Source organism: Aptenodytes patagonicus, chromosome 1 (genome assembly GCF_965638725.1).
Source record: "Aptenodytes patagonicus chromosome 1, bAptPat1.pri.cur, whole genome shotgun sequence".
Classification (NCBI taxonomy): Eukaryota; Metazoa; Chordata; class Aves; order Sphenisciformes; family Spheniscidae; genus Aptenodytes; species Aptenodytes patagonicus.
The window spans coordinates 121,817,745-121,831,810 of NC_134949.1; the positions used below are offsets into that span (position 1 = coordinate 121,817,745).

The 14,066-nt window shown below is 44.0% G+C and overlaps 1 protein-coding gene across 1 annotated transcript in view; it reads right to left on the bottom strand.

The window, feature by feature from the left end:
• The window catches only part of URB1 (URB1 ribosome biogenesis factor), a 59,466-nt gene that overhangs the window by 2,239 nt on the left and 43,161 nt on the right, over window positions 1-14,066 (bottom strand). The window contains 8 exon segments of the mRNA XM_076352961.1: window positions 1,450-1,691; window positions 2,644-2,820; window positions 6,037-6,146; window positions 6,916-7,059; window positions 7,596-7,702; window positions 8,681-8,792; window positions 9,170-9,330; window positions 13,804-13,906. Of these exon segments, the coding sequence (XP_076209076.1) occupies window positions 1,450-1,691; window positions 2,644-2,820; window positions 6,037-6,146; window positions 6,916-7,059; window positions 7,596-7,702; window positions 8,681-8,792; window positions 9,170-9,330; window positions 13,804-13,906 (1,156 nt within the window).

Genomic DNA, 14,066 nt, shown 5'->3' on the forward strand with positions numbered 1-14,066 from the left:
ACTTTGAGGTAAGCAACAATGTCACCCAGGCCCCGGCCCACAGCCCAACAAAGCCAAGGCAGTATTCCAGAGGTCCACGAGATGCAGTTTTGCCAGTAAGGCTACATTATTTACATCACCCCCTAAGAAATGCTCAAGCCGCTACCTCTCTGGGCCAGCGGAGGCACAGCACACGCCTGCCTACGAAAGGAGATACCAGCACAGCTGCGTTGCTTTTGAATGGCGCAGGCTAAAGCGACGAAGTCTGCCTTCCTCCGGCACAGCTGCATCCCGGCTGAGTGTCTGGCTGGCGAGGTGCTGCCAAGCAAGGGCACGTGAATTTTTCACACCCCAAGGGAAGAGAGAGGCAGCCGAACTTCGTAATGCGGGGCTGCCCTCCGTTCGATGCTGCCTGTGTCGCGGGAGCGGCAAAGCTCCCAAACAGCAACAGCACTTTGCCACCACCACACCGCGCAGAGCATCTTATGGCAATTTGCTTTCAAGGAGTCGCTGAGAAAATCATCAGAAATTTCAATTATGTTGCACTCTGCAGCTTAAAATCAACCAAATGCGTTTCAGTACTTTTTCCCCGGGGGCTGTGGGGGATGGGAACAACTCCTGAAATGTAACCTCAGAAACAAATTTCAGATAAGGATCCATTTTTGCGACTGCTTTGTAAGCTCCTGAGGCTTGGAGCAACAGGGGTTTTTTTAAACCTCATATATAGTAAGTTGCAGATGTCACTATAATTCTCTAAAAATCCTCAGAAAGACACTAAAAGGGTATGAAAAACTTTAGAAAAACTAAAGCTTTTATAGTATCCACTACTATATATATATTAGTCTAACTGATACAGAACACTTAAAGAAACCTATAGAAGTTTATTACGTGCAGTTGTTGTATTTGCAGGAAACCAGCATTGTTTAACGCCTCCCACTACAAGGTTCCTTCTACGTTTTATTCACAGAGATAACAAGAGAGAAGTCATACCAGCCCAAATGCATTTTTGCTTTCTTCCAGCGCTGATGACAATAAGAAAAATTAACTATTTCATTTTTGTTTGCTTTATGGCTAGTTTTCACTCATATTTCACTTTCAGATCCCCCATCCACACTCAGAATGGTTCAAATCTTTGAGCACAAAGCCTCCAAGCACTGTTTTTTTAAGAATTCATTTAAGAATACAATTTTTCAAAGCCTGACTCTAGATCTGCAACTAAGTTTCATTTTAAAGCTCTTTCCCTTTTTAAAACTGTATTTCTGAAAAGCTTCCAGAATTGTGTTAAAGTTAGAAATCACTACAATAAAGACCTGAAAAATGGCTTTCCATTTCCGTTCCTCCTCCCCCAAGCTATATCAGATTGTCTGACAAAAGTTATTAATACTTCTTCCTGTAAAGTTTGCCTCACTTGTATGGTTAGCTTATAATGGCCTCCACAGTATTACTTTTCTGAAATATTTTAGTACTTACTAAGCAATTCTTTGATTTGGTATTTCTGAGCAAGAGTCTGCACATCCTCTTGCAGTTGCAGGTCTTTTTTGATGACGCTCCACTTATGCAGCAGCAGCAGGATCTCTTTGTTTGAGAGAACGCTGTCATTCACAGTGAACCGGCTCATTTCTTTGAAGGCCTCAACAACTACAGCACGATATTGCAGCACAGAATTGAGTGTACTGAAAAACTGAGTCAGTTTGGCTAGATCTAAATTAGTCCTGTGAAAAGAAAACAAAAGTGCCATGTATTCTTCTGCATGCTAATTAATAAAGTAAGTACAGTTTTTTTCTGCTTACAGACTCTTCCTACGGTTTTCTCCTCCAGTTCTCTAGACATATACTTTTGTTTCTCAGGATGCTGGTAATAATTAGTTTCACTCCCACCGAATCCCCAGTGCTTCGCTCCATTAGTGTTTGGCAGAACAGACCATGAAACGTAGTCTTTGCCCTCCTGCCTGTAAATAGCAAAGGCAGACGGCACACAAGCAAGAGGCCAGAGGTCCGGAGCTTTACCTACACTTTTTTATTTTGCATGAATTTTCAAAATTTTGAGGAAATAGAAATAAACATAGCTTCTCCAGGCTGTGGCAATACTTGTCCGCACGAAGAGCTGCAGGTGCTATTATGAACCCAAACAGAACTGGTTACCCATTTGCTTTCTACTATCCCTGCTGCAACTGCTGTGCTTAGACAAGTGCTCTAGATCCGGAGAGAAGAGACTGACCCCTTCTTAACCTTGTCGTGTAGAACTTTGCACGGTTTCTCCTTGTACAATTTGCAGGCATGGTACAGACACAGAAAGAGTCTAAAGCTTCAGGGAGTGTGAAAGATCCTTGCAGCAAATAGCATTGCTAACTGCAGGCTCTAATCCAGCAGGAAAAAGGTAAAACATAGCAGCTTAAAAATGGCCAGTAATTAAGGATGTAGAACTTGACAGTAACTGTGCATCAGTTGTTGGTTTATTCAGAAGTATTTAAACAGCTAAATCTTCCCGTCAAAGAAATCTCATCAAGATTCACTACTCAACATTCAAAATGAAGGGGAAAAAAGCATTAAACTACCAGAGATCAAGAAATTCTGGCCTTAGTAAGTTTCAAACTGGACAGAGGATGACATGCAAATTGACTCAAAAAGAAAAAAAAAAAAAAAAAAAAAAAAAAAAAAGACTTACCGAATGTGTTTGATTAACATGATCAAAACATACAGAAATTCATTTACAAGCTGAATTGGAAGAAACTTCCTGTTCTTCTGGGACTGATTCTTGCTTTCTCTCTTGCCTCCTAAATTTGTTAGCCACAGCGTATGAAGTAAGGAAATAATTTTATTTAACAGCTTGTTTTCCAGAAACCTGAAAAACAAGAAAAAAAGAAGTGAACACCCATTTGGAAGGCAGATCCTAACCAGGAACCAGTCCATCTCCTAGAGGGGACCATATTCTAGTGCACTTCTGGAGTCGTGAATGGCAATAGGGGCCTCTCAGCCAGGACCCCATCAGGGCATGACAGCACCCCTCCGAAGCCCCAGCCATACGGAGGCCCTGGTTACTGCCCTCCTCTTGCCATGCTGCAGCTGGAGAAACACAGTAGCGTACGCTTTCCATAGAGCGCAAGAGCTCTTGATCCCCAGGTGTAAGAAATCAGGCAAGGAAGGCAGGAGACCAGCATGGCTGAGTCGAGACCTGCTGGTCAAACTGAAGGGCAAGAAGGAAATGCACAGGCAGTGGAAGCAGGGACAGGTATCCTGGGAAGAGTATAGGGATGCTGCCCAGTTGTGTAGGGATGGGGTCAGGAAGGCCAAGGCACAGCTGGAGCTGAACTTGGCAAGGGATGCAAAGCATAATAAGAAGGGCTTCTACTGGTATGTCAGCCAGAAAAGGAAGGTCAAAGAAAGCGTACCCCCCTGATGAACAAGACTGGCGAACTGGTAACAACAGATGAGGAGAAGGCTGAGGTACTCAATGACTTTTTTGCCTCAGTCTTCCCTGGCAACCTCTCTTCCCACACCTCTCGAGTGGATGGACCACAAGGCAGGGACTGGGGGAGCAAAGTCCCTCCCACTGTAGGAGAAAATCAGGTTCATGACCACCTGAGGAACCTGAATATATATGTCTATGGGACCTGATGAGATGCGTCCCAGAGTCCTGAGGGAATTGGCTGATGTAGTTGCCATGATATCTGAAAAGGCCTGGCAGCCATGTGAAGTCCCCGGTGAGTGGAAAAAGGGAAACATTGCACCCATTTTTAAAAACGGTAGAAAGGAGGACCCTGTCAGCCTCACCTCTGTGCCTAGGAAGACCATGGAACAAATCCTCCTAGAAGCTATGCTAAGGCACACGGAGGACAGGGAGGTGATTCGAGACGCCCTTGGTGAAGCCACACTGGCTAAGTCCTGCCTGACTAACCTAGTGGCCTTCTATGATGGAGTGGCATCGGTGACAAGGGAAGAGCTACAGATGACATCTATGTGGACCTCTGTAAGGCCTTTGACACGGTCCCCCACAACACCCTTCTCTCTAAACTGGAGAGGTATGGATTTGATGGGTGGACTGCCCGGTGGGTGAGGAATTGGTTGGATGGTCACACCCAGAGCGTAGTGGTCAACGGCTCAATGTCCAGATGGAGATCGGTGACAAGTGGTATCCCTCAGGGGTCCATACTGGGACCGGTACTGTTTAATATCTTCATCAATGACATAGACAGTGGGATCGAGTGCACCCTCAGCAAGTTTGCAGACAACACCAAACTGAGTGGTGCGGTTCACAAGCCTGAGGGACAGGATGCCATCCAGAGGGACCTGGACAAGCTCGAGAAGTGGGCCTGTGTGAACTTCATGAAGTTTAACAAGGCCAAGTGCAAGGTCCTGCACCTGGGTCGGCACAACCCCCGGTATCAATACAGGCTGGGGGATGAAGGGATTGAGAGCAGCCCTGCCAAGAAGGACTTGGGGGTACTGCTGGATGAAAAGCTGGACATGAGCCAGCAATGTGCGCTCGCAGCCCAGAAGGCCAATCGTATCCTGGGCTGCATCAAAAGCAGCGTGGCCAGCAGGTCGAGGGAGGTGATTCTGCCCCTCTGCTCTGCTCTGGTGAGACCCCACCTGGAGTGCTGCGTCCAGCTCTGGAGCCCTCAGCGCAGGAAACACATGGACCTGTTGGAGTGGGTCCAGAGGAGGGTCACAAAAATGATCAGAGGGCTGGAACACCTGCCCTATGAGGACAGGCTGAGAGAGTTGGGCTTGTTCAGCCTAGAGAAGAGAAGGCTTCGGGGAGACCTTATTGCAGCCTATCAGTACTGAAAGGGGGCCTATAAGAAAGATGAGGACAAACCTTTTAGGAGGGCCTGTTGCAACAGGACAAGGGGGAATGGTTTTAAACTAAAGAGGGTAGATTTAGACTAGATCTAAGGAAGAAATTTTTTACGCTGCGCGTGGTGAAACACTGGCACAGGTTGCCCAGAGAGGTGGTGGATGCCCCATCCCTGGAAGCATTCCAGGTCAGGTTGGACGGGGCTCTGAGCAACCTGATCTAGTTGAAGATGTCCCTGCCATGGCAGGGGGGTTGGACTAGATGACCTTTAGAGGTCCCTTCCAACCCAAACCATTTTATGAGTCTATGATCACAGCCCCTGCATGAGACTAGTGATTTCTGACTTGCATCTTTCATTACGCAGCTCTGCCAAGTATTCCATTACATTGCAACCATTGCCACCATATCTTTAGAGCAGTTACTGTTCAAGAGAGCTTGGTTCCTTATGTTCCTAAGACTAACAGCAATGCTTACAGCACAATACCAGGAGCCGTATTTACTTTGTTATTCTACGGGCAGGGGGAGGGGAGGGAGCAATCTCATTTTTGTACAGAGGATGCAAGAAGAATACTTCTCAAAAGTACAATCACAAAATAAGTATTGGGTGCCAGAGGCCAAATCCAGGCTTTTTCACTTCCAAACGTACCAATTTGTACCAAAGAGAGGCGTACAACAGGGGAGCAGTACTGGGAACCTGTTCAGGCCAATCACACTGTAGATGATCCTGAAACCTTGCTTGAACCTGCCAGGGGAATCTATGCAAAAGAGATTTTGTGTGTGTGCGTGCGCACACATGTTTGTGGGCACGTGTGCATGTATGTGAGGGAGAGGCAAGGGAGAGAGGAAGGAGTGGTAGGAGAAACGTTATAGACAGCTCAAATTCATGATTGTGCCAGTTACTATGTAGGAGGTCCTATGACAGGATGTGAATTGTGGGTATTTGAAATGCAAGAGTCACATACGCTAAAATAAGGTGCCATCTTGTTTTCTAAGTTTTTCAAGCGTTATCAAAAACATGAAGCCCCGCCCCCCCAACATCCCTCCTACTACAACCTGAAAGCATCTTGATTTTGTTTTTAGAAACACAAGGGAACGCTTCAGAGTTCAGCAAGTTCTGTCAGTATGGCCCTAGATGCCAAACGTCACAACCGCTGACAGGCCATCTCCGTATCTGTCACCCTTGTTTCCATACTCAGTTGCATAATTATTCTACTGTGGGCAGTAAAATTGTTCCCATTTCACTAGTATTTCCCCAGTTACCTTTTCTCTAAGATGTTCAGTATCCAGGTTAAGAGGCTGTGATCTTGTATCAGCTCATAGGCAGCTCTGGTGACATGGGCAGCATTTTGTAGTATCTCCAGAATATGACTCTGAAACAGAAAACATAATTTGTTCTTTTACAAAACCAGAATGTAGTCAGGATCTAATTATTATCAATCTTTCAGAAGGATGTAATTAGCAATCTGACTGGTATCTGGGATCTGATCAACTTAAAGTTAAAATGTATTACCAAACACCACATGTTCTTAGCAACCCCAGGGGAGAAGAGACATTCTCTTTTCAAGGCTTCATACACACAGATGCTACTCTTAAAAGGAAGCCTTAAGGTAGCAAGACAATTTTCTCTTCTTGTCCAAGATTTTGATACCTAACTGAGATGCTTTTAACAGACTGGATTTCTCAGGGTGGATGCTTATGAACATGAGAGCTTCTGGCATGTGAGTTTTCTTCCTGCTAAAGCACTGTACAGGTAACATGCTGGTTAGGGAATAAGGAGACCTAAAAAAGCAAAGGCCCTGACTGTATGAGCAAAACTGCAGTATCTGCAATATTTTCCATGAAGCAGTAGAAATACGACTAGAGCCAGACCACCAGTTGATGAAACTGAGTGAGGTTCCATGATGGCAGGGACCTGTTCCAATTTCAGGGGACAAGGATGTGACTCTGGTTTAGACATAAGCAATTGTTTCCCCCTCCATACATACACAAAATCAACAAGGAACAGATTTTCAAGAGGGCAAGGGGAGAGTCAACTGCTCCTTTCTGCTTTGTATTTGTTTAAGATCTCCAAACCATGCAAACTTTTGTCATTTTGGGTTTTTTTGTGGTTTGTTGGGTTTTTTTTTTTTTAATTCTTACCTGGGAGCTCTCATCACACAAAGGACTGTTGAAAAAGGAAAGAATGACCTGGAAAATCCTCTGGTAGTCATAAAGCTCGTAGCAATGTTTATCACGCAGTCCTTCTCCAAGAAATCTGAGAATCCACTCACGTTCTGTTTTGTACTAGAAGCCGTAAGAAAAATACCACCATCAGACGTTTCAAAATAATGCCTGCTCATAGGAGCACAAAAAACCCGGTTCCCTGGGAGTGCCAGCACAGTGCTTAACAGCTTTTTCCGGACTTCTCAATTTTCATCCCTATCAAATTTAATCAATAACATCCCTCAGGAACAGTTACTCTGCAGCCCAAGTATGCACTGATAATGGAACTTTAAAAGTTGCTGTTTCTAAAATACCTCAGTTGAACTCAGTGTTAATAATCTAAACTCCAATATGAATGTAAGCTAGCTAGGGCAGAACATTCTGTTTGTTGTGCTTACAGAGCATGCACAGCACAACTCATGATTTCATTATGTGTTACTATTAAGAAAACAACAAAGAAACCCAGAAATAATACTTCTAATTCCAATATAAAACAAAACAAAGATGCTTCTAATCAATTGCCTATGGAAGAATAAGATTTCATTGCATTTTTATGGCTTTTTTTGTATTATTTTCTGAAGAATTAGTGGATACCTAAGATGGGATTCTTGCATTACCTCGAAATCAAAACTGTAGAAAAGCTGGAAAAACCCTGGTACTTTCCTCAGGTCCAAATACTGGTGTGACAGAAGGAATCTGTTTACTTTTATATACATGTGCTCCTCTGTGAAGGGAAACAATGGTTACTGTGGAGGAAGACAATGTTCACAATACACAACCACGCAGAAAAATAAATGGAACCTGTATTTTTCAGTGTTTCAGCTAGCTGTCAGAACAGTACATTAATTACAGTGGAGGCCTTCTGCTCTAAGGCTGATTATATTGTTGGCCGTCCCTCCTCTTCTCTTCCCCAAAATGAAAAGCTCATTCAGAGTGCGCACAAAGCAGGTGAGAAGATAAACATTCACCATGGCTCTGATTTCAGCAAATCCAATTTTACTTCATTGACAAAACAGAAATCTGTGGCAAAGTGAGAGGCAAATCTCTTCACGTTTCAAGCCTAACACTTCACGTTAGGTAATCATAATTTTTAACCTGCAAGACCAGGCATGTCCCCCATGAGCAGCGGAACAAGTTGCCCAGAGGGACTATTCAGTCTCCATCCTTGGAGGCTTTCTAGGACCAGTCTAGAGGTCTGGAAGTTTTCTAGGATAAAGCCCTGCGCAAAGTGGTCTGCCCTCAGCTGGTCCTGCTTTGGGCAGAGGGTTTAGCTAGAGCCCTCACAAGGTCCCTTCCAAACTGAACTACTCCCCAGTGCTGATTCTCCTTTGCAGCAGTGACTTATGTTGATTCAGTGTCTAAGGACAAAAGAACACTCGGGCCAACCTACTCTGATTTGCTGAACAGGACCCGCACACTCATCTAGTCCTCTGCCCACATACACCCCAAAATTACGAGGAGGTAGTGGCTTCATCCCTGATGGATCAGACTGGTCTTGTACACAAATCAAAATGGCACTTCCCACTTCTCCAGTACGGCAGTCTACACAAGCATTGAAAGTTTCTCTCTGAAACACAGGAAAGCATACTTCATGGCTCCTACCAGCATCACAGCTTTCTCATCTTCCAGTATCAGTCAAGGACATTACTCCATGCACGGTGACGCACCCCAGGAGTTCAACATGCACAGTAGGTTACAGTACCTGGCTTCAGAATCTGCTGTGCCACACGAGCAATGTAGAGGGTCAAAGAGAAGGTAAATCTGAGGTTCAGCTGCCTGATTCCATTTTGTACAGCATCCAAGAGATACAGCAACTGCAGCACAAGAGCCCAGGGGAGAAAAGCTTGAACCATAACCCAAACAAATACAACAGGAGAGCATGAATACATAAATAAACTTTTAGGATACTTCATAGGCCATGAATCAAATACCAGTCCCATCAGGATTTCCATTCCTACAAATAAAATTCCTAAGAATTTCTAAAACACATTTCCCCCCTTTTTCTGCCCATTGATTGTAACAGGAGGAAACACAAAGCAGTAGAGGAGAAGCAATGGAATAGAGGATAAAAAGCTTCTTTTAGCTCTCTCACCATGTGCATGTAGATGCATGAGTACAGCAGCAACTCTCCCCTAATTGTCCATGACCTAAAATGTCTAACCTGGCAAACTATCACTGAGCTCAGTCTTACCTGACTCTTCTCTCGAAAGCGAGCTCCTTCCAGATGAGAACGAAAGGAAGCCAGGACAAAATAGGCAGCTGCTCTCACGTTGGAATCATAGCTGCTAAGGGCAGCTACTGTTAGACCCAGGGCATTGACTTCGACAAACTTGTGACATGCCACTACACACTCTGTGTGGGAAGAGGGGAAAAAAAGAAAGAAAAACACCCAGTGCATTACACTGACATGTCACGGAGTATATAACAGCACTATAATCCTTAACAAAACTTCTATTCATAAACACCAATTTCTAGATCTACCCCGACAAATAATACTTCACTGCATGCTGAAGGCTCTTTCAGCTAAGAAAAGCATTCTGCAAATCACTCTGAACAGGAATTCTTTGCCTGAGCTGAAATTAATGTGGTTAGTCTCATTTACGTGAGACAGAGATGATTCTGCCTGCTAGACCGTGCAAAGTTAGGAGTAAATTCTGTAAAGATACCAAATATCTCACTGTTTCAGGAAAGTTAAGTACAAAGAAGAACAAGAGGGAAAATTCTCCTCCTCAAAACATTTTCTGGGCACTTGATAAGTCTGCGCCTGAAAGAAAGATCAGCATAGCCAATGAAAAGCCTATCTGCACTAAAGAGCTTCTGTACTGGAACCAACAGGAGAATAATACATAAATAAGCCATTAGCCACACCAGTTGTTACTGTGCAGGCATGAGTGATTCTGCTGGTAAGGCATATTCCAAGCAAAGTACTAAACTGTACCCCTATGCCCTTCTGGGACAAACAAAATCCAGCAATGAGCAGCAACCAGCCAAACAGAAAACACACCCTTGAATCTAACATTTATCTTCCATAGTGTTTTGCCATTAGGATTTAGAGCTTTTCATTTAAGGGCTGTGTGTTTTGAAGAGCTTGTGCCATTTCTACCCACTGATGGCTGGAAATGACTTGATGTAAAACCTCCAGAGTATCTCCTGTACTATTTCTATTCCATTCACCAGTAATGGAATACAATGGCACCTCAGTTGTATTTTACCAGATGAAGTGCAAATGTATTCCTGTTCCGAGTTTAGCAACAATATTCACCTATTTTCTTGTAATTCACACTGAAGGTCAAGAGCAAGTTTTTGAGAAACAAATATTCCTATTTAAGAAGAAGCCGTAGTCTTACTGACAAGTACCTATATTTGGTCCACTGATTTCATCCCCCAGCATCACCCACACACAACTAAAATATATATATATATTTTATATATATTTATGTAAAAATCACAGATTATTTATGTCCCTGCACCAGCAGCTGGGCTGTTTCTCTCATCTCTTCCTCAACTGCCAGAACTCCTACTTCAATTTCGTGCCTGGCAGTTTCATACCCAGCTCTGCTAGTTATGGGCCAGGCAATGGCAGGGTCTGTACCTCCCAGCACTGCCTCCCAACCAGCCCACTGCTACGTGACCAATGCAAAGGCATCACTGAATTGCGATAACAGATCTTTTCAGTGAGTGGTTTTACAACTTATTTCAATACTAGCAATTACTGTACACTTCCCTATACCACTCCTCAGCAAAGCACATCAAGTTTAACTGGCGTAGTGCAAAACACCTCAGTCATTCTCCTAGTGAGCAAAAAGATCCCTCGTTTGTTATCATGGGATATCTCTCATGTCACCAGAGCTTGTACAGATACAGCTCTACCCCCCTCTACTTCCAGGCACGGGGCAAGGCCACCACCTGACTGCCAACGTAAAAATAGTGAGAGGAGTAGCAACAACAGGGCAGGAGAAAGAGAAACAGAGCCCAGAGAAACACCTAACCTATGCCTTCTGCTACCTTCTGCCTGTGGCAAAGCAACTCCGCACTTCCCACTCTTCAGGCAAGATGCAAGGGTGCAAGGTAAGCACTGGGAAATAGACGCGTTCTGTTGAATCCCAAGTGAACGTGCAAAGGTGATGTAAAACTCGTCTGCCTGCAGAGGATCCTCCATCACTTATGGACATCTCACACATAGCCCTGGCCTATACAACAACCCCTCTCCAGTACGGGATCAACTATGTGTTGTGTATGTGTTCACAGCAAGCCACCACATGGCTCTCCTTCAGACCGCAGTTCTTGAGAACTATTAATGTACACCAATTAGACAGACAAAGTGGATAATTTTATGGGGTGGTACCACATAGTGAAATCCAAGGTCCTCACTTCAGCAGTAAAGTTCATGCTGCTCACAGAAAGATTTATTTGGAAAATTTCTTTCACTGAAAACATGCAGTGGAAATATTTTCCATCCAGCTGACCTTGGAGAGTGCGTTCAACAAGTAACATAAAATAACAAGCTATTATTAAAAAAAAAGTTAATTCTATGTCTGACACAGTTTGTTTAAAGTACCTTGAGAACCATGATGGAAAAGCTTTCCACAAGATGCTTATCAGAGCTAAAGTTAGACAGAACTTGCTATTTGCCCAATTCCAGACTTACTTTTTACTCAGTGAGCATTAAACACTGTGCAATAAGTCTGTGTTTATAAATTCAGCAGTTATATAACATCTGTGCACAGGGCACTGTGCAGCCAGTACAAAGAGCAAATAAATAGAGGAACTGGGAATTCCAAGAGCAGCTGACATGGTTTAAGAGCACCATGGGACTTGAACTCATAAATCACTTGGGCCCTTTCAAAATGCCCCTCTTAGGACACAGGCTCTCACTCAGCGTGGAGCAGTTAAGAGAACTATTTTTCCCCTCTCCAGTTTTAGAGTCAGCCTACGTTGGGATAGCCACTGCCTCCACAGCTCCCCACGAACACGATGTGTAAGAGCTCCCTCAACCCCACTGCTTCCCACACAAGCAGTCGTCCTCGCTGGCTGACTGTAGCGCTGCTGAGGCTTAACCAACAGCCACCAAATACCTCTCACCAGTTAAGGTGGTGGCCTCCAGGTGATGGGTGATGACGACAGGTGCATGCCAGCAGTGCTTTTTCCAACTATTACACCCAGGTTCAAAAGACACTGGCTGTCCATGCTCTTCATCAATAACAATCTCAAAGACCCAGCATTAACTGGTTCATCTAAGATCCCTCCTACTGCAAAACGCCAAATAGTTCTGGTACCTTTTTCTCCTCAGTAGACTAAAAGACAGTTCTTTTTACCACTGTCAAAATTATATGGAGCGGTTTACAACTATAGCTAAGCATAGGCTAAGAACACACAAAACAGGTACCGTACTATAAGGGTACAGGTGAACAAAGAAGGACCGAAAGTATGATTTCACTGAAAGACAGTTATCAGCCTGCCAATTGCTTCTGATATTGTTGTTGTGGAAAGCCAAATCCAGCTGTAACTACACAGTGGTTAACCATAATCAACACAGGCAGGGAGCTAGTTAGGAAATTCCTTATGATACTTGTCTCACTTTGATCTTTAAGGGCTCTCTAAATAGACAGTGTGCCTGCGAAGTACAGCACGGATATGCATATGCGAAGTGGGGTCATGTCAAACAAGAAAAGTGGGGCTGAGCAACTAGTTTTCAAGCACCATGTAGATCTCATCAAACTCTGCAACAATTCTGAGCACAGGCCTATTCATGACACACAATGGCCCCATGCATCTCTCTCTGATGGAAAATGAGTTGGCTGAAGTTTCCCTATACTATAACCACAGCCTGTAACAGGCCAGATTTCCAGTCAATTCAGTCACCGTGTCCCTCACAGAAATCAATACCCCTGCAGAGATTCACTCTGGTCAGGAAACAACTTCACCCTTCCCCAGCAATGGTGGCTTCTAGTTCATGCCCAGAGAACTCCTCCAACATTGCAGGGCACGTTCTCCAACCTGGCCTACCTCTGCCCAGCTCCCACTGAGAGCATAGCTGAAAGGAGCCAATTACTGCTCTCAAAAACTCAGCCACAAAGCAGCCCCACATCAGAGCAGTCCTATCAGCTGCAGGTGGGGCACTGCGTGTAGCAGCAGAATGTACCATCGCTCCCATGCCTGTTTTGCTCATCGCGTTGCTGTGACACCATAGCTCAGGCAGAATACAGCTCTACACCTTCACCAGAAAAAATACAACCTTCCAGTGGGGAACATTCTCTACTGGTCCCTCTTATGCTATTTTATAATTACATTGTGCTGGTTTTTGTGATATACAGAATGCTGTTTGATAGATCAGAGAACATAAATATTTGTCTACTTTTTGCCTCTTCCAAGCTGTTTCCAGTTCCAGTTTAAAAACCTCTCGTCATCTTAAGCAGGTCAGTCCCTCTACAAAGGGTTAACCCACTACATTTAAAAGAGCTATGAGGGAGCACCTGGTCATCTGGACAAGAGCAGCTTGGCAGCAATGCTCTTCTGCTGCTACGTTGCTCTACTTCTGAGTAGCCAAATCTCACTAGATATATTGCATTATTTGGACAGGTGCTTTAAAAAAACCCAACAAACTTTAATGCCACTTATGCCTTGTTATTTTTAAGTCATTCTCAAAATTACAATGCAATGCAGTAGGTGGTTAAATGATGTACGTTTCTTCTCTCCGAAGCCAGGCACAAATTTCTTTGTAGTATTAACTCTCATACTGAGAATAACAGAGCTACAGATGGAGTCATGCAGCTCCCGCAGCAGAGTAAAATGACACTAAATATCGAAGAGAAACTTTCACTTTACCTGGTCTGGTCAGTTCACTAAAGAGCTGAAGTAGAAAACAAGGATCGTAGAAGTCATCGAGACTCTTGACACTTTCATCTCTATATAGTGTCTCTTGTATGTCCTGAAACCAAATCCAAACAAGTATTTGTAAGGAACAACACCAATTTCCAGCTTGGTTTCAAACTTCCCCAACCACCTCATCCCATTATAAAGCAGCCGATACTAAACCTTGCAAAATATAAAGCAACACAGGGTGAGACATGCTTGTGTTTAAATCTGAC